The sequence below is a fragment of the Phasianus colchicus genome, chromosome 21 (genome assembly GCF_987193195.1).
Source record: "Phasianus colchicus chromosome 21, bPhaCol1.hap1.1, whole genome shotgun sequence".
Taxonomy (NCBI): domain Eukaryota; kingdom Metazoa; phylum Chordata; class Aves; order Galliformes; family Phasianidae; genus Phasianus; species Phasianus colchicus.
The window spans coordinates 7,772,116-7,797,280 of NC_143456.1; the positions used below are offsets into that span (position 1 = coordinate 7,772,116).

The 25,165-nt window shown below is 52.9% G+C and overlaps 2 protein-coding genes across 9 annotated transcripts in view; both read left to right on the top strand.

Moving 5' to 3' along the window:
- Positions 1-182: 182 nt before the first annotated feature.
- Positions 183-3,666, top strand: RFLNB (refilin B). Its single transcript, XM_031591566.2, has 3 exons — positions 183-460; positions 1,176-1,285; positions 2,000-3,666. The coding sequence occupies exons 1-3, from the start codon at positions 251-253 to the stop codon at positions 2,328-2,330; spliced, it is 651 nt and encodes a 216-aa protein (XP_031447426.2). The 5' UTR covers positions 183-250; the 3' UTR covers positions 2,331-3,666.
- A 1,945-nt stretch (positions 3,667-5,611) lies between these two features.
- The window catches only part of RPH3AL (rabphilin 3A like (without C2 domains)), a 30,708-nt gene continuing 11,154 nt past the window's right edge, over positions 5,612-25,165 (top strand). The window contains exons 1-6 of one of the 8 annotated variants that reach the window (XM_090122540.1): positions 5,612-5,638; positions 9,555-9,638; positions 10,436-10,579; positions 11,523-11,652; positions 14,674-14,760; positions 20,661-20,835. In XM_090122540.1, the coding sequence (XP_089978666.1) occupies positions 9,562-9,638; positions 10,436-10,579; positions 11,523-11,652; positions 14,674-14,760; positions 20,661-20,835 (613 nt within the window). In that variant the 5' untranslated portion in view covers positions 5,612-5,638; positions 9,555-9,561. The other 7 variants (XM_031591562.2, XM_031591563.2, XM_090122542.1 and 4 more) reach the window with 7 other exon arrangements.

Below are 25,165 nucleotides of genomic sequence, written 5' to 3' on the forward strand. Positions count from 1 at the left end.
CACCGGACGCCCCACGGATCTTTTCCCCACCGCTCGGTGAGGGGCTGCGAGCCCCGCGTAGGCCCCGCCCCTTTGCTTAAGCCACGCCCCCTTTGCTCTAACCACGCCTCTTCTCGTGGGCCTCACTCCCTAAGCCACGCCCACGTCGCTGTAACCACGCCCATTTTCGTGACCGCGCCCCCGTAGGCCACGCCCCTCCCGCCGCCGTCCGGGCGCAGGGCGCGGAGCGGGCCGGGCTGGGGGCGCCGCCATGGTGGGGCGGCTCAGCCTGCGCGACGTTCCCGAGCTGCCCGACGCCAGGAAGCGGGGCGACGCGGGGCTCGACAGCCCCGATTCCGGGCTGCCCCCCAGCCCCGGACCCGCCCATCCACACTGGCCGATCTCCGCCGGGAGCCCCGAGCGAACCGCGCACAACGGACTGCCGGAACCCGAGCCCCACGCGTCCATCTCCGCGGCTGCGGTACGTCCCGGGCGTTCGGGTCCCTCTGGGGAGAAACGGGAGGGAGGTTCGGCTCGTGGAAACGGCGGCTGGGGCCGCGGTCTGGGGTCTGGTGCCGGGGCAATCGGCGGCTCCCAGCCCGCGGCAGCTCGGTCTCCCGTCGGAGTTGGGATCGTTGTGTGACCCCGCGGTGTCCCGAGTCCGTCCCGGGTCTGGAGCCGGTGTGCCAAAGCGCTCCCAGCCGGCAGCATCCGCGCATGGCTGCGGGAAGCGCTCCGGAGCGTTACTCCTGCTGAGGTACGGTACGAGTGTTCGTACTGCAAAGGTGGAATTGGGACGGGCTGAGCGCCCGCGGGGGGATCGGAGACCCTGGGGACAGCGGGGAGCCCGGCGTTGCCCTTCCAGCAGAGGGCACGGGGCTGCTGTGCTGCTCGGTCCTTCCCGGTGTGGGACCTCACAGGACCGTCGCTGCTTTGGTTTAATGCTTTTGGGACGGTGCTGGGGCACAGCAGCCACGTGAAGTTTGCTCCTTGCCTTCCCTGTGCCCTGCATTGTTCCCGAAGGGAGCACTGTGCCTTCCAGAGCTGCCCCGTGCCCTCTTCTTTGGGGTGATGCTGTGCCCTGTGGGCTGCACCCCCTGCATTCTGCCCAGCAGACTCTCCTATACATAACAGGAAGTGCTGCAGAATATGCCAATGCTGTGACTTAACAGGCATCATTTTTACTTTTCTTGCAGAATTCCACGTTCTCTCCCAGCCCTGCTCTCTCCAGCTGCACTCCAAGACTGTGTCCTTTATCCTTTGGCGAAGGCGTTGAGTTTGACCCTTTACCACCAAAGGAAATAAGGTAAATACTGCGTTACACCATCACTGGTTGGAAGGAGTTAGCACGTAAAGGAGTAGCTGGGCCTTATCAGTGCTGTGAGTCAAGTTAATTTATTTGCAGAGCTGTTGCTCACGCAGCTGTACATTCCTGGACCTGGACATTTGCACAGACTGAAGGAGTGTTCAGCCTCTCTTTAATCCCATATGGTTTTTTTCCAGGAAGACTTCCTGTGTTTTACAGCCCTGCTTTTACTCCTGAACGCTGCCTCTCAACTCATTAACCAGGAGAGGACCTTCACAGAAGCCACCTCTTTATTAAGGGAAAGGAATTGTCCTCTGCCCGGTGCAGGAGGGGCTGAAATTTGCAGTCCTGGAGGTGGGAAGGAGCCCAGTGGGGCTGTTTGCACCGAGTGAAGGCCAACCCAGAGCTGCTGCAGTGTAAAGGGGATGAGAGATGACTCTTGACAGTGGAAAACAAAGAGAATACAGTATGGACTTAACACAGCACAGAGTAGGGATGCTTCTGTGCAGAGCCTAAGGGTGAATGCAGCCCTCTAGATTGAGGCACTGGAGTCTGTAGGATGGCTGTAGGCTTCCCACACTGACCTGACAGTGGTGGCGGGGAGGTGATTCAGAGTGCTGGCAGTAGGGCTGAGGAGCAGCACCGATACTCCATTTCCCACAACCTGCACGAGCAGAGCTCTCCCACGTCTCTCCCCTCCTCTCTCTATTCCAGGTACACCTCCTCAGTGAAATACGACTCAGAGAAGCACTTCATCGACGACGTCTACATGCCCGTGGGCTTCAGCGTTTCCTCCTGCAGCCAAACCATCGTCTGCGTCCCCGACTGCACGTGGCGCAGCTACAAAGCCGAGCTGCGTTTCCAGCCCCGCAACAAAGCCCAGCGCTTCACCAGCACCACCATCGTCTACCCGAAGCACGCCAAGACTGTGTACACCACCACCCTGGATTACAACTGCCGTAAATCCCTGCGGCGTTTCCTCTCCAGCGTCGAGCTGGAAACCTCTGAGTGTTTCGGGAGTGATTGCGTCCTGGATGGTTGCTGAGTTTTGCGGCCATCCCCGATGCTCCGATCCATCCCGCTCCATCCCGCTCCTATCGCTCTCTGTTTGCTGCGCTGGGTGCAGAGCCCACCTTTGCAGTCCCCACCTCTTGCTCAGCTCCTATTCCTGCTTTAAGCGTCAGAACGACCCGAAGGTGGTTTTCAGTGGGGGTGTGACTCAGTGAGGGATTTCTTTGCTGTTAAAGGGTTCCCTCCCCTACCCCGCGGTGCGGATGGAAAGAAGGGGAAGCGTTTTCCCAGAGGAAAAAATAATAGAATGTGGGATAGAATTGGGCTGGGGGAAGTGTATTGGATGCTTTGTGGGGATGTGCAAAGATAAGGGCTGTTCGCTCTTGCAGACAAACCACCAGGTCGCTGGGTTATGTACAGCCAGAGCTGTCATTCATTTTGGTTCGGATTATGGGACTCTCCTCTGGAAGGATGGCCTCCTGGAATCTGCTGGGAAGAACTAACAGAAAGTCTGGGGTGCTGTGCTTAACAGATCTGAGATGTTAACGGCATTCGTGTCTGGTCTGAAGGCGTGATTTGGAAAGAAGTGTAGAGCAGGAGAGAAACTGCTTTTGCAGCTCCAGGCAGCAGAGAAGGGATGAGGATGGGGTAACAGCTTGGGCTGCAGGGAACCGCTGCCATGTGCAGCAGGAGAGTTGTGGGGCCGAAGGGAACAACTTCAGGTTGCAATGGCAGCTCTCAACCTGCATCTAACGAGGATTTAGTGAGTTAGAGACCCAGGGGCCTGTCCTGGAGCTGTGCTTACGGTGTGTATGTGCACATGGGGTGAATGGTATGGAAATGTACTTTAGCATGAACTGATCTGGGAGACTGCAACAGGGAAGCAGGTTTGAGTTGGTGCGGGTTTGAGTTTTGTCGTCCTTTTGGTTTTGTACTTATTTATTAGCTCAGAACGGAACGTCCTTCATCTTTGCTTCAGGTAACCAAATCCCAAAACAGTTCCAGGGTGGCACAGGTTCAGGTGGGCTCTGCTCCAGGATGAAGAGCAGCACGGTGTTGTCATTAAACACATCAGCTTCAGACAGCGGAATTTAGGGGATGCATCTCAAATCCACACCAAGATGGTCCCTTAAACACAACCCCAAGGTCCACTGGGGCACGAGGTGGCACAACCTGGTTTTTATGAAGCAAGCCGATGCCTTTTAACGTATTTTAATTAGTAGAGATACTTTTTACATTATTTATGCTCCAACATCTGCGAAGCTCTGGTCAGCTCTGTGCAAGTGCTCTGATGGCCGTGGAGTTTGTCCCCCCCTCTCATTTTCAGTTGTCTTTTACTTCACTGATAATAAACCATCTGAAAAGCGTAATGCAGGGAGGCCTCGTTGTCTTTCATTCCTTTTTCACTCAAAGCTTTTCCGTGGTTCTTATGGTGTTTGCATAGAAATAAATACATCATTTCCCCCCCCTGCAAATATCCCATTCTTTGTGCGGTTACAAACCGGTGAGCAATGGGTGCTGAGCTGCACAGCTCTCTGAGAGCTTTCTGCTGCCAGCTCAGGCTGCAGCTCGGAGGGCTCGCTCAGAATTCAGGAGCTGTTTGCTGCCTTGGAAAAGAACTGCAGCGATGCTCTGTGTGATGGGAGCGCAGTGATGGGGGATGCCCTGCAGTGGGGTGGTGTTGCTGCAGGTACAGCTCGTATCGCTTCCTTCTGTTCAGCCTGTAGGTTTGCAGCCTCTCCTCCTCTGCTGCGGGGTCCTCCAGGATCCCATCCCACCGAAGGCTTTCGTTAAATTGAGCAGAAAGGCTGAGATCTGTTTGGCTGGAGTCTGAAATGGTGGAAGCTGACGCCGAAACTGTGCTGACCTCCGTGCCCACCTGTGTCCCTTTGGCGTTACTTTGGGCTGAGTCAGAGTTCCTCCCGTGGCCGAAGTCCTCACGGTGTGCAGCAGGGTGAGCCTTCTGCTTTCTGTGTTTGCGGTGGTGTTTTCCTGCTGGTGTGGTATCAGCCCAATTAGCCAAAACCTATACACTGCACTCAGGCTTTTCTGCTCTTTCTTTGTAACAAGGATGATGAAATAATCCTGTATTTGCTATGCCACGCACGTGTCCATTAATAAGGAATCAAAAATGCTACCGACATTTGGGAAGCACAGATTTGTGTGTTAACCTAACAGCTCCCACACCTGTACTGTGTGCTTACATACATGGCCACAGATGGAGCGCTCGGTGGGAGCTGTGTAGGTCCACATCTGGCCTCGAGCTGTGGCTGGGTGATCTCTCCCCAGCCCATCTCACCTCCCCAGCCCATCTCACCTCTTTGCATGGCAGCAGTGCTCTGCTCTGCTGGCATCTCCAGGCCCCGTGTGCAGCCCTTGGCCCCCTGACGCCCGCCTGCCACTGTGGCAGCTCCCAAGCCTGGGAAGGGAGGGAAGGGATTCAGTGGTGAGATGTTCGTTGCCCCATAGCCCCATCTGCCTGCCCTCAGCACATCACCTCCTCTTCCCCAGCCCCTCCATCTCGACCCTCCATCCCCTTCCTTCCCATCCATCTCTCTGCTCACCTCCCCGTTTTGTTCCTCTCCTCAGTGCTCTCCCCTCCATCTCCCCGCGTCCTTCTCCTGTTTGGTGATGTCTCCAGGACAGCCGTGGAGCCAGGGCTGCCTGGGCTTGTCCTCTTGGCTGGGACCCAGCACTGCTCTGCGCATGGCTGTGACACACAGTGCTGCAGAGGGACCACAGCTCAGCCATGGGGCTCCACGGGGCTGCCATCCCCTCATCCCCCCCATCCCCTTAGTGATGGAGGGCTGCAATGGCAGCTAGGGGACCACTGTAGGCTTGCTGGAAAAGCACACACAGGTGACATTTTACTGAAGCAACGCACCTCCCAACACCAGGTTGGCATGAATTCCTTTCATTGTGACAAAATCCGATTTTCTGACCCCAATCCGAGCCCAGAGCTCTGCACAAAGCCCCATCAGTGCCACTTCCCAATGGTGCACACAGCCAGCACGCTCCACCCTTCGGAGCTTTGTAGGGTTGGTTTGCTTCCTTCTCTTTGTTTATTTTGGTTCTCTTGGTTTATTTTGGTTCTGTTTGTTTACTATTTGGCTTCACTTCGTTTACTTCGGTTCTTTTTCCTTTTACCTCGCTTTCTTTCCTTTCCCCTTCACTTCCCTTCTGCTTGCTCCCCCCTCCCTTCCCCTACAGGTGCCTTCCACCCCCCGCCCGGCCCCGAGGCCGCAGCCCCGCCCCGCTCCGCTCCGGGGCGGTGCAGCGGCGCGGTGCCGCCAGGGGGCGCTCTGCATACGGGGGCGCCCGGAGCGGAGCCGAGCCGTGCAGGTGCGTTCCGTTTGTGCCGCAGCCTCGAGGGAACGGACGGACGGACGGACGGACGGAAAGACAGAGGCTCTGAGAGGGGACGAAGCCGCGGGTGGTGGGGCTGAGCCCGACGCTGGGAGCGGGACTTCGGGCGGAGCCTTGCGGGGAATGGGCGGGGTGCCGGTCCCCGTGCTATTGCTGGGAGGAGGCTCCGAAAGCGGGAGGGTGTCCCGTAAACTGCTGCCAAGTGCGCCTGCAGCGCGGCCGGGTGACGTGCAAGGGGCTGGGAGGGAGCGGAGGAGGGTTGGGGAATGGGCGAGAGGTGCGGGGCCGAAGGTCAGCGCTCCCCGTGAGGCTGATGGGCTTCGGGTGCGGCCGCGTGCGGGCACCGTCCCGCTGTTGCTCCTTTGGGTGCTGCGCTGTGCCCGTCCCGGGGCGTCGGGTCTGCGCACATCTCCAGCTCTGGGTCAAAGTCCGCGGTTCCCTCTCGTTCGCCCCGGCGGCGGCCGGGAGTCTCCGGCAGCCGCGTTCAGCGGGGATGTGTGACCTCGGGGATGCTCAGGCGGCGTTTCCCCAGCGGCAGTGGCCGTGGCCGCCTCAGCCGGCGGCTGGCAGGGCAGTTCCTGGTTCGTGCAAGGTCACCGCGGGGGATGGCACACGGTTCCTTGGCTCTGCCTTTCCTGTCTGCGTCCAATTCTTTCTAAGAAACTCGAGGCTGGAGCTGCGTGTTCTGCCCGGGCCTCCTGAGCTGGGTAGTGCATCAGCATAGAGAAATTAGTTTCTCTAATTGGCCGTTTAGATGCTAATTTGCTTCTCGGAGCCCTGTGCCAGGTCAGGCTGCTCCAGAACGTGAGTCAAAGAGCTGAGCAGCATGAATTATGCACCCAGCAAAGCACCTGCAGGGCTGAGGCTGGATGGATATGGATGGACCCACGTTTGCAGACCCACCTGGCTGCCCTCCCCTGCACTGTGGGCTGCAGGATGAGTGGATCTGCTTGGGCAGAGCCTGCTCCTTTGTGGCTCACCATATATCAAGCAGCCACGTTAATGGGTGCCTCTCATTAATACAGGCTCGTTGGTACCGTGTGCCAGTTTTCCTGTAGAGCTGATTTTATCTTCCTCCTCCCAGGACTGGCATGGACCTGCAGGGCATTTTGCTTTGTAATGTCTTTAATAAGCGCCGTCTTAATGCAGTTGGGCTTCTGCCATTGCTGCTGTGCTGGAAGCAGCTCTGGGGCATGGGAACTTTCTGTTTTATTCCCCACGTGCTCTGTTTGGAGGTGGTCCAAACCCGTGGGGATGTGGCACTGATGGATGTGGTCAGTGGGCACGGTGGGCAGGTTGGACTCGATGGTCTGAGAGGTCTTTTCCAGCCTTAATGATTCCATGGTTCTGTGATTGTATGAGCAGCAAAGCCCTGATTGAGGCTGGTGCTTGTTTGGGCACAGTCACATCACTCGTTGCCTTCAAACAGCCTCATGGCCTTCCTGCACTGATGGAGCCCAGCCTGGTGCCCTTATCTCCCTCATTTCTCCTCTGTCGTAGCAACGGGAACGAATGCTCTCTCAGTTGCTAAGGTTATGGGGGATAATGGGGTCTGGTGCCAGAGCGGAGAGTAATTACAGCATGTCTTTGTGGGAGTGGCTGGAAGGGACGTGGGGCTGAGATGGCACTGATGTGTGTGGTGGTCCTGGGGGAAGCCATGAGCTCGGAGCAGGAGAGGTAATTACAGCAGCTGGGAAGCAGGAGCTCAGCTCTGTGCCACTGCTTCGTTTTTGTTTCATTTTAAAGTATTTAAAAGAAAAAATAATTGCCTAATTAATTTCCTATAAAAACAAATTAAAACAGATTGCGAGCCGCTTAGCTGAAATAACCAGGCCGTGAAAACTGGCTGGGGAGCTCCTGATGGGTCTGTGGAGGGCATTGTGGTGTTTGCAGGGCTGCGAGGAGTTCATGGTTTGTGGGCACCTGCAGGCAGCTCAATGTCAGCAAAACCTTTCAGCTTTAGCTGTGATGTAGTCACCATTTGAGGAGGAGGATGAGAACCTGGAGCATTCCCCAGGGCTGCCCAGCAGGAAGGGACCCCCAGTTCTCCACTGCAGGATTGTCACCAGCACAGCCCTGCTGTTTCCCCTCTGCAGAGCTGCAGAGTGGTGTGATTCCACATTTTCCCTCTCCCCCCCTCATGTTGCTGGCTCACTGCTGAGCACAGCCAGGTGCACACAGCTTTAATGAGGATTTGTTCTGCCTGATTTCTTCCATCATAAGGAAAGGAGCAAACAGGTGGAGGGCTGTTCAGCAGGTCGCAGGATGATGGGAGGGAGAGAACTCCCTTGCAGACCATGGAGATGACTCCCCAGCCTTGGTGTTTCTGATTAGGCTGATTGTGCTGCACTCCGTGTCCTGGACAGAGATAAGAGGGAGGATGCTCTGTGCTGTCCCCATTCTGGTGTCATCAGTCCTGTGGCCATGCGTGTTCCTTTCTTTCCAACCCCGTTACTGTTCCTGTTCCCCCCCAGCAGAGCCTGCAGTCCCATAGTGTTCTTATTTCCTCCACTGAAGCACTTGCATCTAACTGAGCATCTTGCAGAGGCAAAGTGCAGAGCCATCTGCAACGTTCTGACTTGCCTTCAGCCCCATTGGAGCAGGTAAAGCTCTGCAGAGCAGGGCAGGATGCTGTTTCCCACCCTGTGTGCACAGCAAAGTGCTTGTCATGGAGCTGACTTCCAGGTAGGCACCTCCCAGTGCTGGGCACTTTTGGTGCACGGGCTGTGCTTTGCTCCACGTTTGCCTAGTGGAAGGACAGGCTGGGCTGGAGCAGCTCTGAGATCCTGATGGAGCTGCAGGTGTCCCTGCGCCTTGCAGCGATTTGAACCAGATGGCCTTAAAGGTCCCTTCTGTGATCTAGGGCCGACCCTTCAGGATGAGCTGCACCATGTGCTGTGCAGCCCAGGTCAGCGCTCCATGCCAGGACTGATTGCAGCACAGGGTTGGATCGATCTGCACGAGCTGCTGCTGCTATAAAAGGGCCAAGGCTGTGTGTGCTGCAGGGCTCTGTGCCTGGCACGGAAGCTCAGTGTCAGCAGCAGGCGTGGGTGCAGGCGCAGAGCCACAGCACTGGGTGAGTGTGCTGTGAATTGAGGCTGGAACATGTGTTTTCTTGGGAATTACGGCGCGGTTGGCAGGTGGTGGGACTTGCTGCTGTTGGATCTGATGTGTTGTTTGCCAAACAGCATTAAGTGCGTTATCTCTGCTCAGCAGGTATGGTTTTAAAGCTGGCATGTGTCTGTTGTGGGGAAGGTAAGTATTAATACTTGGAAATGTATGCATTAGGGAGCTGATCCGGTGGGAGGAAGGCTCGGTGCATCGCAGTGCCTGGGCTGAAATCTGCTGGCTGCCCTTCTGGGTGCCGGTGTGAGCGCAGGAGGAGCGCTGCTGGGAGAGGTGCTGCCTCCAGCACATGCAAACAAGCTGCTATTGTGGGCTGTGTTATAAATATCTGGCTCTTACACTGGCAGCTTTAATGAACGGAGCACCTTGCCACTGTTTGTGCTGATTGTCGCGTGGGCTTTTGTTTGTTACCCCCATTAAGAGGTGAAAACCCAACAACCGCCGCGTCCTCCCGTGTCCTTCAGAGCCACTGCAGTGCTGGGGCTCCGGAGGTGACGGGGCAGAGATCGTAGCAAACAACACTTTTCTCTGGCTTTGAAATGAAAAATGGCAGCGGATCTGACAGCCCGTGGCCTTTTGCAGAGCGCTATAAAACCTCAGCTCCCAGCTTTGTCTCGGTGCAGCGTTAGGAGCTATTTATTGGCGCGTATTTCACAGAGATGATGGCATGCTTTTATTGCTGTCTGCGGGCGTGTGACGCCGGCGGGTCGCCTCTGGGACATCGCTTTGGGACGGCTGTGCCTCACGGTGCTTTTTCTCCTTCCAGGTGTGCCATGGCCGACACAATTTTTGGCAGTGGGACGGGCCCCTGGGTGTGCCCCAATGACCGGCAGCTGGCTCTGCGTGCCAAGTGAGTCCCAGCTGGCTGAAGGGAAGAGCAGCACCTTTGCAGCTGTATATATACACCTTCTGTGTAGCTGGTAGCATCCCCCAGTGCTCTTTTGTTTTAGGATCTTGTCACCTGGTCTTATTTTCTCCTGAAGTTAAATGACTGCGTAACCTAAAGATGAAGGGATGGAGATGAGTCAAGTGCCAGAATTGTATTTCTTACTCGGATGCTTTGCTTCTCTGGCGCTGCCACTGCTCCTGACTGAGCCCTGGGGTCAGCTGCTGGAAAATTATGGGTCATTCCATGTCTGTCTGAGTGCTTCTGCCTCCACCTGAGTGCCTCATTACAATAGCTGGGCGCGATAGTGCCCTGCGTTCTGCCAGCAGCCCTGACTTCAGCCAGTGACCTCTAAACTCCTACTAAACGGTTATTAATTGAGCTGTGAAAGCTCTGAGCGAGCCAAGGAGAAATGTCAGCTTAGTACATAGGCGTGCAGGGAAGTTCCTAAAGGCTTCAGATGCTGGAAGGAAGATGGTGCAGGTAGTCCTTGTGCGCTGCAGTCTGCTGAGGGCTTCCGTGGTGCCTGGCATCAATGCCCATTGCTGCAAAGACAGGGTGGGTATTAGGAAAATTTCTTCTCTGAAGGAGCAGTGCTCAGTGACACAGCTGCCCAGGGAAGGGGGAAATCACCATCCTGGGGATGTTCAACAACTGTGGAGATGTGGCACTGAAGGACGTGGTTTTTGGGCATGTCTTGGTATGGCAGGGCTTGGGTTTTGCTTTCACAGCTCAGTTTCTCTGTCTGTCTCTCCCCACAGGCTCCAGACAGGCTGGTCAGTGCACACGTTCCAGACAGAGAAACAGAGGAAGATGCAGGCTCTGAGCCCACAGGAGCTTGAGGTCATTTTGGAAGTCATCCGCAAGGCAGAGAAGCTGGATGTTGTGGAGCAGCAGCGCATTGGGTACGTTTGCTTGTTCCTTCCCTATGGGAACAGTGCAGACAGAGGTGCAGCTCTCCCAGTGTCTGAGCTGAGCCTCCAGCCCTTAGGGCATCCCTTCAGCTCATTTTCCCCCTGCCGTGTTGCTTGTTTGGAGGCAACAAACACTGGGAAGGTTGGAAGATGGTTTCCCATGCCTTCCTGGAGCCTTGGGGCTTGCTGTGGTTGCAGCCACTGACCCGGTGCCACTGAATGCAGCCTGTGATAAGGCAGCTGCTGAGGCAGTGGCTGTGGAATGGGCTCAGGGAAATGCAGAGCTGTGCAGCTGCATCACTGCTGGTGGACAGCACGGCTCCAGCCCTGGCAGCACGCTCGGGTTTTCCCTTGCCTGCAGCAGCAGCCCTGTGGGATTTTGCCTGGAGCAGTGAATGGGTTTGTGTTCTACTTGGCTGAGTTCTCTGGAAGGGGTTTGTTAGCTTGAATTATTTCATTTACTGGCACCTTTTCCCTTTTTGCTGCTGTAGATTTCTATTTGCTCTCAGTCCTGCTGGAGATCTGGCCTCGGCTGGGTCTGCAGTCAGCCCAAAGCAGGGAGACCAAGATCCAGCTCATAGAATCACAGAATCATTCAGGGCTGGGAAAAATCTCTCCGATCCCCAAATCCAACCCCACCACCTCCCTCAGTGCCACATCCCCACGGTTCCTAAACACCTCCAGGGATGGGCACTCCCCCACCTCCCTGAGCAGCTGTGCCACTGCAGCATCACTTTTCCAAAGACAAAACGCTTCCTACTAACAAGCCTGAGGAAATGCTTGAATACAGAGGCTGAAGCGAAAGCACATTCAGCCCCAGCAAAAAGCCCAAAATCCCGGAGGGGAGGCTGAGTGGGGCACACACCCGCAGGTACTTGGCATGACTTCTTCCTGTAGATCTGGAATCACCTCCACTTGGCTTTGTTCCCTGCAGGCGCCTGGTGGAGCGGCTGGAGAACATGAGGAAGAACGCGATGGGGAACGGGCTGTCGCAGTGCTTGCTGTGCAGTGAGCTGCTGGGGCTGCTGGGGAGCACGTCAGTTTTCTGCCAGGATTGCAAAAAGGTGGGTTTGCTCATCAGGGGATCTTGCCTGGAGCCAGCAGGGCTTTGTGAAAGTGGAGAGACGGATCACTCTGTGGGGTTGTGTGTCCTGCTTAACTGGGTCGGTGCTGTCAAGCTGTAAGGTTTTCTCTGCTTACTTCATTGCTTGCAATCCTGGAGTGCCTGACCTACGAAAGGTGGAGATGTGGCATGTAGGGATGTGGTTAGTGGGCGTGGTGGGAGTGGGTTAGTGGGGATGGGTTGGAGTTGGATGAGGGGATCTGAGAGGTCTTTTTCAACCTTCATGGTTCTATGACTCGTGTTCTAAACTAGTGTGAAGTTCCTGACCCTGACACACGAATCGCCCTGTGTGTTGGTGGTGGGGTGTGTTGGTGGGTAGGCTGTACAGATGCTGGAGTATCAGCATGCAGGAGAAACAGCTGTGCTCCCCACACCCTGCACTGCTGCCTGGGATCCCAGACAGGCAGGGGTTAAGCCTCACTGCTGTGGAGATGATGATCTCCAAGGCAACCACCTGATCCTCCCTCTGCTGGGAGGCTGCTTCTCCAGCACTTGAAGGCCATCTTTGCCAGGAAGATGTCTCTGTAAGTGGCTTTGCCTCAGTGTGGTGAGGGTCCCTGTGGGTGCCACTGCTAGGGTGGATGGAAGGGTCCCTGGGGAACTATAGCTAGGGGAACTATAGCTAGGGGGACTCTCACTTATGCCACCCACCCCATCACTGAGATGTCCTATGGATGCTCTGCACTAACATGTGTTGGGAGCTCTGTGTTGGGCAGCTGTGATGGAGAAGCTCCTGCGAGGTGCCAGCATCACTCCATCCGTGCTGCTGTGAGCACTGCTGCCTTTGCTGGACCGAGTCTGCTGGCTCCTGCTTTCAGAAGCAACTGAGGCTGGGGTTATTGCACAGGATCACGCACAAGGCAGTGGCAAACACCCAGTTCTGAACCCCTGGGTCCTCAGCTGGGAGGAAAGCAGATCTTATAGGAAGGGCTGGGAAAGGAAGCAGCAGGAAGGTGCTGAGGTGCAAAGGGTCTGGCATGAAGGGGAACTTCAGGACAGCTCCTGGAGAGGAGCGTGGGCTCTGTGCAGACGTGCCTGGGGAGAATAAAGGGCTGCTGGGCAGACAGGAGGCGGCTGGCTGCTTCCTGCTTTTCAAGCATGCAGAATAACAGGATGTGCCGTATTCCTGCCTCCTTCCCGTGGCCGTTCTGCTCTCACCTGAAGCCAGCTAGGTCATGTTGCTGCAGCACTTGCTAACCTCTGCCCTGTGAGCCCCATGCACTGATGCATGGAGGCAAAAGCTGCGGGGTGCCCTGGGCTCGTCCCCTTTCTGTTTTGGTGTCAGCCCTCAGCAGAGCACGCAGAGTGGGCTGGTGCTTAAAGCTCATCCCCAGCCCAGCAATATCCATCACTGATACAGTTTTAGCACTATAAGCTATGGATTTTATAAGTTGGTATTTTTCTTGCTAGCTTTGCTCTCATACCATCTCATTGGAAAGTCATTGCAGCCCATTTAGCCCAATGACAGGGACTGCTGTAATGATACATCTGAGATGCAGCAGAGGACTTATCTTCCACGAATCCCTTCTGCTGAATAGGGGCTTTATAGCTCTTGTTGCCTGATGGATTTTCTAAGTGCCACTTCCTGCTTCAGCATTTATAGGTCAAAATGAAGAATGATTTTAATATTGTTTTTTTATTACCTTGGGAATAAATGCATTATGGCAAGAAAAAGATGTTTGCTAACACAGACTTGTTAACATTAGCAGTAGTTAGAGCATAATGTGCAGTTTACCATGCAGAGGGTATCAGGACCACATATAAAAGAAGTAGGAGAAGAAAGTGCTTTATCTTGTGTTAAATTAGGAATGAGGCTGTATTTAGTGCCCTTGGTTTTATGCCTTCTGAGGATGTGGGTGACACTCAGTTTTCCAGGTAGGCTGCAGGGAAGGGAGGAGGAGAGCCCGCTTTTTGTGCTGGAGGCTTCAGTATTTATGGCTGGGAATAAAAGCACTTGGAAGCTCCCACTAGAGGGAGCGTTTGAATGTCCTATACGTGCAGGGATCGGGATCTGTGAGGGCATTTATGGCTGAGGTGCTCCCTCAGATTTTGCTTTGAAAAGGGGAGAATTTGGGGTAGTTATGAAGATGATAGTTGCGGTACCATTTGCTGCCTGCACTTGTTGGCTTGGGCAGCACCATGTTGAATATCTAAGCACCAAAGCACTTAAGCTGCTCCTTTATTCCTCTGCCCTTCCTAAAGCACCACAGGCATCGACCCTCTCTAAGTCAGGCTTTGCTTTCCAGGCTGTGAGCAGCTTTTGCTCTGTGAGGATCAAAGAACTCATCCCATTTCTCTCCCCACTGCAAGCCAAGCCTGATACACATCCGCTTCATTATATGATATGAGGTGATTGGGGTTGTAAATGGCTCATAATGCTGGCGGAGATGTGAAAGGTCCCTCGTGCAGCAATAAGCTGCCATGTGCTGCTATCAAGCATTCTGCTCAGGCAACGTGCATCCGTGCCCGCTGCCTCGGCAGCTACAAATCAATACTGCCAAGCTGCTGAAACCAAAGGGAAGCCGGGGGGTTTCAGGCTGTACGTAGGGAAGGGAGGAGAGGATTTATGGTTTTGCACAAACTTGTGCTCGTTTTGTGCTTGGTTGCAGCTGCTTTCCCCACCACGGCGATTGGGTTTTAGGATTTGGAGGAATAAAAAAGAACAGGCCCTGGGAGTGTCTGTAGGTTGTGAGGATCGATTTGTGCTGTCCAATTCTCTTCTCACCCGCAGCCAAGGGCTGTGCTGTAGGTTTGCCTTTGTCTTGCACCCCCATAGACCTGAAGCATCTTTTTGGATGTGCTTATCCTAGATAAATAAGAGAACTGTGCCATGTTTATTTACTTTAAGGAACGCATTAGAGCAGGTCTGGTGGGGCAGGTGCTTCTCAGCCTTCCTCTGCTGAGGGCTGTATGGACTTGAGCTGTTGCTTACCCCACCTTTTTTTCCCCCCCCTTCTTTCAGAAAGTTTGCACCAAATGCGGCATCGAAACCTTTGGAGCCCAGAAACGTCCCCTTTGGCTGTGCAAGATCTGCAGTGAACAGAGAGAGGTAAAATGCAGCAGTGCACTGGGAGAGAGTGGGCTGCACTGGGATGGAGGCTTGGATGGGGTCTTTGGGCTCAGGCCATGCACAGGGTGGTGACAGTTTGGGATGGGATGGGGGGGAATAAATGCTCTGTCCCCTGCCCTGTGTGTTGCTTTGTGGGGTTTCCCTAGCTGTGGTTATAAAGATGCTGTTGCCTTTTGCTGCCACGCTGTTTTCCTTCTGGCTCCATGCAAATAAGCCTGGCTAACGTTGGTTCTTTAATACATCTGCAATATTTGTCCCTCTAAAAATAACTCAATTGCAGCTTTCAGCTCCATTTCCCCCCCCCCAAAACCCGCCTTTAAAATCCCATCGCCACCATGTGAGACTTCTGATGCAGGTCTCTGCATTTCTATATCCTTCATCCTTGACTTTACACTGCTGTAAATAATGGCCTGCCTCATCCTCCTCTGCCATTCAGCCCCAGGGCTCATTGCTCTGCAGCGGAGCTGCTGAATTTGGTGATGACAGAAGGATTTACCCCTCGTGGTCCTTCAGCATCCACCCAGTGCAGCTATTCCTGAAACCCGTCCGTCAGTTTCTGAAGTGCAGTGAGATCATTTCTGCAGGTGTTTGAGGCAGAGAATGTCTCTGTAGGAGTTGTGGGAGTGTAGCACAGCTCAGGTTTTAAACAGGAGGAGATGATCTGTGTGGGAGCACCCAGAAAACTGCTGTGCAGGTAGGATGAGGGCCGTGCCCACCTTTGGTTGCTGGGTGGCAGCGTGGCTGGGGCAAACAGAGGGCATCCTGCTGCTAATTGCTTAACGAACTGCCTCGTCCAGATGCTGTGCAATCCAGATGGCCATTCTGAAGTGTGGCAGGTCAGGGCAGTTTCCGTGTTGTGCTGGGAGATGGGTATGGAATTGAAAGTGACTTCATTTCTTCTTTTCATATTTTTCCCCTCGCTCCCCAATGTTTAATTGCTTTTTTTTTTCTTTTCCACTTTCTTATAAAAATAATGAGCAGCCACAGACAGAGAAGAACATTATCCAGTGTTACGTGTGGCCGTGTCAGGGTATGGTAACCTTCAGATACGGCCAGAGCGCTTCTCCAATGAAAATGGATGGAACTTTCCCCCTGAGACAGCCTCAAACATACCCACCTCTTACCTCACAGCCCTCAGCTTCGTCTGTCTTTTTCTGATTCCTTTACAAAGGTCAGTTCAGGTCTGTCTCCTTCCCTCTTTGCAGTGGCCTGGCTTGTCCCTGAAGCCATTTTGGGTGCCATGACAGGACAGAGTCCATGCAGAACAACTCTTGTGTTCACCACCAGTTCCTTGTCTCTGTCTGTTGCTGTGATCTGGATCTGCCTTGTGTTGCCATCTGCTCTGGACCAAACCCATTTGGCCATGCTTGTTGCTGAAGGTTATATTTGCCATCAAGGAGTGCAGATGGACACCTGCTTTTTGGGATCACGGAGTCTTGTTTCTATCTGGCCTTTGAATCTGTTGTGTGGTGAGGGGGTATTGGCCCAGTTTTGTGTCCTGGGATCCAGACAGGAGCCCACAAAAACACCTGGGGTCGTGTGATGCATTAGCAAGCCATTGTCACCTTTCTGAGGTAGGTGATCCCAGCACTTGGACTGCAGCTGTCCCTTTAGCCCTGCCATGCAAAGAGGGAGCAGCTTGTGGCCTTTCCTCCTTCTTTCCCTCTGCATTGCATTACCTTTCTGGAGACCAAACGTGATCTCCTGGAACAAGTCAGAATGTGAAGGCAGGGTGGTGGTGTTGGACGTTCACATACATCAGCTATCAGCTCTCATCCCTCCATCTTGTTGTTATTTATCCCCGTAGGCTTGGCTTAAGCTAGTGAAAACGTAGTGACATGGTTTAATTTTCTTCGCTCCTTTGTTGTGTGGACAAAATCTGTGATGGTTTCAGTTGTGATTAAACCATCAGTGTGTGACCTGGGTCAAAACGAAGACCAATGTAACAGGCTGTTGTTTACAAGAGTTTTTCAGTGGGAGTCAAGTGCTCGATGCCCACAGATCCCATTGGGAACCCCAGCCTCTGCAGCTCCAAAGTGTTCTTTGCTGTTTTGTTTCCTTGAAAACCTCCACTGGGAAGGCTGTGCTGCATAGCAGTGAGAGCCAGGTTGCTCTGACAGTCTGATTTCTGGAGAGTGGAGGTGATTAATGGATTCTGCCTGCTGCCTGCATCCCAGTCATCCAGAAGCAAAACGTTGAGTAGCACTGGAGCTGCTCTGTGTGATGTGTGCTTGCACAGGGAGAAGCACTGCATTGTCACCGTGCTGGGACCTGGCAGAGCCTGCTGGCAAAGGGAGCATCCCCAGGGGCAGCAGACACCTCTGAAATAAGGCAGAGCCACAGCTAAGCCAGGAGCAGCCTATTGGAGAGACACTTGTCCCAGTGCTTGCAGAAACATCCATTGAAAAAACACTTTTGTTCTTCCAGGGCTCTGTGGGCATTTTCCTTTGCAACATCCTCCAAGTGTGGCGGAGCTATCGCTGCCATGGATTGTGTTTTATTGCTCCAGAAGCAAATTCCATGCATTTTATGTTTGCTTTCAAAGGGACGGAACCTTTTTTCCTATGTGCTGCATCACCTCTCTTGGCTTTGCACCTTCCGTTGCCTATCTGGAGACCGAATGCAGAGGGTCAGGCATGCATTGTTTGCTGTGTGTTTTGGCTGATAGCAGCAGGCTGTGCACAGCACCTCGCTGAACCACCGCTTCATATATGGGTTTTTTTTTTCATATCCATAATTAGCGATGCTATCATCGTAATTAAAACCCTCTTGGAAGCATTCGTACACATTTACATTTGAATTGACACATCCAAAATTGTAGTGATAATGAAAACAGTTTAAGTAGGGTGGGGGGAGATGGCTTTTTTTAAACCCCATCAAAAATGAAGGAGCGTGTCAGCTCTCGGGACCTGCTAAAGTTTTAATTTGCCCCTCTGCTTCATTTTCCCTTTAATTTCTTCTCCTTTGCTAAATGACATTTTCATGGCTGGCTGCATCTCTGGGTTTATCAAAATAAACCGTGCAGAGGAAAGGAAGATTGCTGTGCTGGAACAAACAGCCATCTCCTCCCCTTTTGCCCCCAGGGTTTCCCTTTTCCCTTGTACACTTTGAACATCATGAAGCAACATAGCTCAGGGTTATTCCAGCCTGGTACGGCCAAACAAACACCGTGCTGACAGAGGGGAGTGTTTATTTCGGGTGGCTCTGCATGCAATGGATGTGCACCTGTTTGCAATTCAGAGGACTCATCAGTAGCCTGCCGTGTTATTTTGGGGGGCGGCAGCAAGTGGGACGACTCCAAATAGTGTCCTTAGAACAGAGCCACGGGGGAAAAAGCCAGATTGTGATTGAGAGAGGAACGATAAATGGTTGGAGGAAGGCAGGCACTGCTGCTGGAGGAGCGCTGGGGTCGGAGGTGAAACGCGTTCTGCTATTCCAGAAACAAAGCTCCAAACAATTTCACCGCCTTTTAATTTTCTTCATCCTCAAGTGCCGAATGTGGGAGTTGACAACAGATTGCTGTAAATAATGTAATTGGAAAGCTCTGCGTTATGGAAAAGCAGATGAATGCAAATAACGAGGCTGAGGAGCGCGCTCTCTTTCTCCCTGCCAGCGGTTTGCTGCGTGCTGGAGCTGTGGCAGCGGGGTGGGTGGGATGTGCTGCGTGAGGGCAATGGCAACCGTGTCCTCCTGGGTTGCAGGTGTGCTTTGTTCTGCTAAAAGAGCCCACAGGAACTCACAGCAGCGGCTTTCTCTCTCGCATGGGGACTGCAGAGCTGGGGGTGATGTCTGTGGGCACGGCGGGGTTGGGTTGCAGGTTGGACTGGGTGATTGTAGAGGTCTTTTCCAGCCTTAATGATTCTGGGGTGTATGGCAGCCAGAAGGCTGGGCCTGGTTAGGAGCTTGTTCAGTACCCTTGTTTTCAGAGGGGGAAAGCAGAGTTCTGCAGAGCCCTGAGCGGGGCGTCAGCAGGACCTGGTGATTTTCCATTTGCAGGCTGTGCTGAGAGTGCTGGATAAAGTGTGCATCTGCTGCTGACTGCCAGCATGCAGCCTCATCCTGTGGCTGTGCTGGTGGATTGGTGCAGCTGTGATGGGGGTGTCGTTGGGGTCACAAAACGCGTTGAGCTCTCCGGTCTTGTCATGGCTTTTGAATAGTTCTAAGTAATGCAGAGAGGATCTCTGGCTCAAGCAATTCCTCTTCCCCATGCTTTGCTTTTGGGTGGATGAGTCGTCAGGGGAGGCAGAAGGACAGCAGCCTGAAGGCAGTCGATATTTAGCATGGATTTCTGTTGTGCTTGGCTGGGGAGCAGCAGGATTGCTCCTGAACCACCGCAGGGATGATCCTCTGTGCTCCAGGCTTCTGCATCCTGGGTTGGGGTGGCACTGATGCACATCTTTGTTCTGTCAAGGGCTGGTGAGAGCAAAACTCTTCTCCTTGCAAAGAGCAAACCTGCTAATAAACAGGACTCCAAAGCACCGTTATAGATGTATTAATTTAAAATCAAGTAGGAGCTTTGCTGTTGGGCCACTCTGGCAATCAATGAAACGAGCATCACGAGCAGTCAGCGGCATCGATTCGTTGTGATGGATGCAGGCTGAACCCAACCTGCGTGCCCAAGTGCAGAACAGCACTGGAACCCTTTGTCGTTGTGGGGGGGGGGTCGTGCTGGAAACCTACAGGGAGCAATGTGCTGAGTTATTGCAGGGGGGAGCATCTCCCTAAAGCTGCAGCTGTTTTAGAGCTGATCTCAAAACGACTTCAGTACTGCTGCAATGGGAGCGAAGTATTAGAAGTGAATCTGTATGCTCAGAATCGATGTTGTATTACTGGATGAGAGCTGGGTGTGTTGTATCACTGAACTCCTTCTCTAGCTGGGCTCGCTTTGGGGGTAATGGGAGAACCTGGGGGTGACCAACCTTTCCTTACTGCATCCCTCGCTGTGTCTGATTGGTTTTATGTTCTGCTGAAATTGTAGTTCGCCTGGAGATAATAGGTCTCTCCAGTGCTTCAAATTAAATTACAGATGTTGCAAGGTCTGTTCGGATAACAACTGTCAAGAAAGGCTGCTTCCTCCCCAGCATTGCCCTGCAGGGACCGCGCATCCTCCTGCAGCACCGCGCTGCTCGGAGTGCATGTTGCTTTCACCTGGGTTTCATGACCCTGACCATTCTAGCTCTCTGTGTTGATGGCTCTGCAGGAGGAACCGGGCAATCTGCTGAGTGATCTCCTCTCATCACTGAGATGGTGATGGCAGTGCTCTGCTTTCTGTGCTGAAAGAGCTGTTTGCGAGCGCCAGGTGTTGTCGCTGCCCTCTGCTTTGATTAAGCCCTGTGGTTAAAATGCAAGCTGCAAACTTATTGCTGTAATGAGAGGTATCTGCATTTGTACCTGCTGCCATCGTGGTGATGCTACATATAAAATGCTTTGAGAACTTCAAGTAGAAACCTTTATGATCTCCTTTGCTCTGAACAGAAGTACAAGGCTTCTACTTCCTTGCATGAAATGGTGATATTAACTTCTTTTTGCCCTGGCTGCCTCATTAGCTTATTATTAGACTGCTGGAAGGCACAAAAGAATTAGGTTTTTGGAGACCATTTCTCCTTGTCTGAGCTGCCATCTTCTCCCCTTCCTCTTGGCTCTCAGCAGGCTTTGTATTAAATAGACTTAACAGAGCGTCTTCATCATGAGCCGCATTAAAACTCGGTTGAAGAGTAGAGGGCGTTCTTACAAGAAATATTACAGTTCAGCTCTCTCAGCTCACTGCAGGATCAGATTATTTGAGTGTTCTTGTTCTGGGGGGGTTTCAGGCACATTCGTTAGGTGCAGCACTTGTTCATCACGGCTTCAGGTGTTGGTTGTGTCTCTGTCTCCAACAGGTCTGGAAGAGATCCGGCGCGTGGTTTTACAAAGGGCTGCCCAAGTACATCACACCTCTGAAGAGCAGCAGCAGAGCTGGTGAGGTGCCCTCGCAGCCCTGGCAGAGTGAGGCTGCTGTGCTGGAGGCAGGGAGCGTGGGGACGGGCCGCTCCTTCACCTGGGCCAGGGGCAAAGGTTGGTCGTGTGCTCCTTGAGATCAGCAAAGAGTGGAGGACTTGGGGAGGGGGCTGAGCTTTGCAGCCGAGTTGTTCTCTACGTGCACTTTGGAAAAGCTGTTGATTAACTTAGCCCCGTGCAGGGCTGGAGCCGGAGCACTGACAAGCCTGAAGATTTATCAGCTCCATCACTCCCATCCTTGTTCTTTGAGGTAGACCTTGATTGAAGTAGACCGATGTATCACATGTGGCATCTTGGATCACTGCCCTATCGGATCCCATTCACAGCACTGCTTTGTAGGGCCTTCCCTCCCCCCCCCCCCCCCTGCTTCCATCTGTCCGCCCTGTCATTGCTCATACACCCACTCCAGTGCTGTGCCTGGAGTCAGCTGGGGGGAAGCAGCACGGCATTGAGGAGCTGAGCATTCAGGGTCATTAGCACAGCGGTGGATGGATGCTGCCGAATTAAAGCTGCTGCCAGTCTGCTTTGATTTCTCTTCATTTCTTGCTGGTGTGCATTAACAGATCTGGCTGGCCTGTCTCCCCTTCTGTCTTTTGCTATTAGGCCCCTTCAATTGGAGAAGACCTCTCTGGTGTACCGACAGCGTGCGCTCTTCCACATCAAGCTAAATCTTATCAGTGTTGCAGGGGGAAATAACCTTTTAATAGACAGGACTCGGAGGATCAGGTTTACAAGGCTTCTCTTTAGGCTCCAGCTAGGAAAGCGCTCCCAACCCGATTGTAACTTTTGTAATTAAAGGCAAATTAGATCAACAATAGATGGTTGTGCTTCCCTCCTGGAGATGCTTGGAAGGGGCTGTCTTAGCAAATGAACTGATTGATGAGGCATTCTCTGTGCACATGATGAAGAAAACACCACGAGTCAAAGATCTTGAGCCCAGACTTGTCCTGAGTTTTAGCTGAGCCTTGTTTTGGGGGAATGCCTTCCCATACATGTTGGCAGGTGCAGGTGGGGATGATGACACAGCTGCCTTTGGTAAGCTTTGGTGTGAGATGTCTTTCTTGCTGTGCTCCAAGTTTTGTCTGGCTGCTATTTTATGAGTGGGACAATAGTGATTTATGGGTTTATTTTATGGTGTTTTCTTCCCTTATTGCCCTTCTCTAATAGGCTGCCTGTCCTCTGGATGGCTTCCAGTGGATGTTGGTGGCTGTAATTTATCCCTGGGATATGCAAGCTGGGAGGTTGTACGTATCACCCCTTCTTTGCACCTGCCAGCACTGGGACTTCTGCTCTTTGGCTGTGATGAGCTTTCTTCTCAATGTGGATGGGATGTAGCTGTGTAACCAGCAATAGGAGGAGAAGTAATGGCCTCATGTTGCACCAGGGAGGGTCAGGTTGGATATGAGGAGAAAGATTGGTGCAGCAATGGCACAGCTGCCCGGGGAGGTGTTGGGATCCCCATCTCTGGAGGTGTGCAGGAACCGAGGGAGGTGGTCAGTGTACATGGTGGGGTGCTTGGGGTTGGACCTGGGGATCTGAGGGGTCTTTTCCAACCTTAATGGTTATATGATGTCCCCTGGTGAGCCCAGGAGAGACGAGCAGTGATGTCCTTCCACATGCAGCCTTTCAGCAGGGGCAGGGCGACACTTAAGTGCCTCTTTTTGGGGAAGTGATCATTGAGGGGTTCAGGAACTCCCCGCTGTGCCTGCTGCACAGGACTGAGGAACTGCAGGAATGTGCCTACTGGGAGCAGAGCCAGCCCACCAGGAAGAAGTTTTATTTTTATACACCCATTATTTCTCTCGTGCTCGCTAACGCTGGGATTTGCCATTGCCTTGAGTTTTTCTGTAATAAACAAGCAGTTGCCATGGGAACCCTGCTATTAGTTAAGGCACAAATGTATTGTCGTAGGGAGAACAGCAGTAATATTTCTGGTGCTGGGGAGCAGCTCTGCTCCATGTGGTGGAATGTGGGTGGGATTCTGCACCGGGTCAGGCAGGATGGGGAGCAGCCAGCAGCAGGGCTCCGAGCTCTGAGTTCTGCAGGAGGATGGGAAGCAACTGCATGGAAATAGGAAAATAAGGAAGCATGATCCCTAAGCCGTTGCACTGCTTGGCATGAGGGCTGCGTGCAGCCACGCTCGTGCCAGATGCATGCATTTAACATGAGAGCTGAACCCCAGCTTAGTGCTCCCTTCACTGGGTGCTGCCTTCCCAGCCCAGCTGTCCCCATTGCTTCCTGTGCTGCTGGAGGCTGAGCTGTGTGATGGAGGGAGTTGTTCCACGAGTGACCCGGCCCTGTGGGGATATTGCTTTTGCTGCAAGCTGCATTTTGGCTTTTTTAGGGTTTTTTATTATTATTATTATTTTTATGAGCTTTTTTTCCCGTCAGCTGGAGATGGAGAGGAATAAATCTGTTGTGTTTTCTATAAGTACAGCCATCCAATGACTCTTATTGATATATCAGCAACTGCTGGAAGAGCAGATTTACGACTTCTGGGCTCTGGGAAGTGCCAGTAAAAGGTCTGTGAGGTTTGGGAGAAAAATTACCTTAAAGGGAAACATCGGTGTGGTGGGTAAAACACATTTCTATTGGCAGCAAAGGAAATGAGAGCAGGCAGGGCTGCTCCTGTGGCGCAGGTTCCTCCTTGTCATTAATATCTTTCTCCTCTTGTGCTGGACCGCTCTGAACTGCTGAGTGGCAGAAGGGTAGGCAGCTAAAGTCACCTCCATTGATTCATTGGGGCCTTCTCTAAATAAATCCTGACTTCCAGCATTTTTTAAAAGATTCACGGAGGAAGGAGCTGTTGGGAGGCAATGGGTGTTGTGAATTCTGGAGGCAAACAAAAAAAGAAGAGGATTGGAGTCGAGATGCATCTGGATGCCTACCTGTGTGACCTGCTGCAGGGAGCCTGCTTTAGCAGGGGGGTTGGAGTGGGTGGTCTCCAAAGGTGTCTTCCAACCCCTACAGTCCTGTGACTCTATGAGTGCCAAGGTGCAGTAGGACAATGGAATGGCAGCTGAGGTTTGGGTTTTGTAGCAGCAAGGTACACACACGTTGTTTGTGCCAGGGGTCTGCTAGTGTTGCTCTGGTGTGAAGTGTTTGGGGGCAGGAAGGGGCCGTGCTGTGGGGTTGGCAGTAGGGCATCAGCAACCTGTCCCCAGGGCACAGCAGTCCCATGCACAGGGAGCTGCACATCAGCACAGTTTGCAATAACACTGGCTTTAATATCCTCAGACATGGTAACTCTGGAAAAGCTCTATTTTAAGTATGATTACACTTTTTTTTTTTTAAATTTAAATAAAATATTTTGTGTAGTACAGATTGCTGACTGAATGCAGGTGCAGAGGTGCTTGGCAGCAGTGTTGGACAGCTTGTGCAAGGGGAAGAATAGCAGCCCTCATGCCCTGGGCTGTGATAAAGGGTTTGCAGCTCAGCAGGTTGCATGCAGTGAGTTTAATGCTGATGAAGAGAGGTGAACTGACACCTCTACCCTTGCACCCACGGCCCTGCAGCAGTGTGAATCCAGGTTGTACCAGTAACACAATGCAGGGGCAAAGTGGGTAACTCCTTCCTCAGCCTCAGCACTTCTGTTCTGAGATCAGGCTGTTAGTAAAGTCCAGGAGCTGCTGGGAAACACCTTTCTCATTTTGCACTGAGCAGCTGGCAGCCCAGTTATTTGTATGGAGGAGAGGTGCTCACATAACAGCGTGGAGAAGTGGAAGCAAGCTGCTGGTCTGGGGGTTGTGTCTGGTTAAATGAAGCTGTCAGCCTTTGTAGAAACTATGGAGGGTGGGAAGCAGTGGGAATAGGGCTGGGATTCATGGAAACAGAGAGACCTTGGAATGGGAGGAGAGTCACCTTGAGGAAGAGGAGATGCTGTTGCCTGGGGGGCATATGAATGATATAGCTCTGGGCAGTGTCTGCAGAGGGATGGATTGATAAAGTTGGGTTTTTCGTATCATCACTGTGGGGTTTTTCTTGTTTGATGTGCTTTGTATTTACCTGGTGCCTTCCTTATAGATCTTGGAGCCTCTGCAGGGGTTCTGCAGCTTGGAGGAGCCCAGGGCTGGATCTGCAGCCTGAATTACCAACTGTAAATCCTCTTGCTGTGGAGCCAGGACTCTGTCTTGTACCCAGCCCAGCCTTTAGCATAGAATCATAGAGTTATTAAGGTTGGAACAGAGCACTGAGATCAGACTGCAAACTGCAGCAGGAAGGCTCTCTCTGGTGTCAGTGGGAGCAGTGTGTGCTGCCTGTGATCCTGGATGAGACCCGGAGGGGAGCATTGGCAGTGTGTGCACCTGCTGCAGGTGCTGGCACTGCTAGGGTGTGTGTGCTGCTGAGCTGTAAATCATCTGGAAAAAAATGTGCCTGGTGTTTGAGA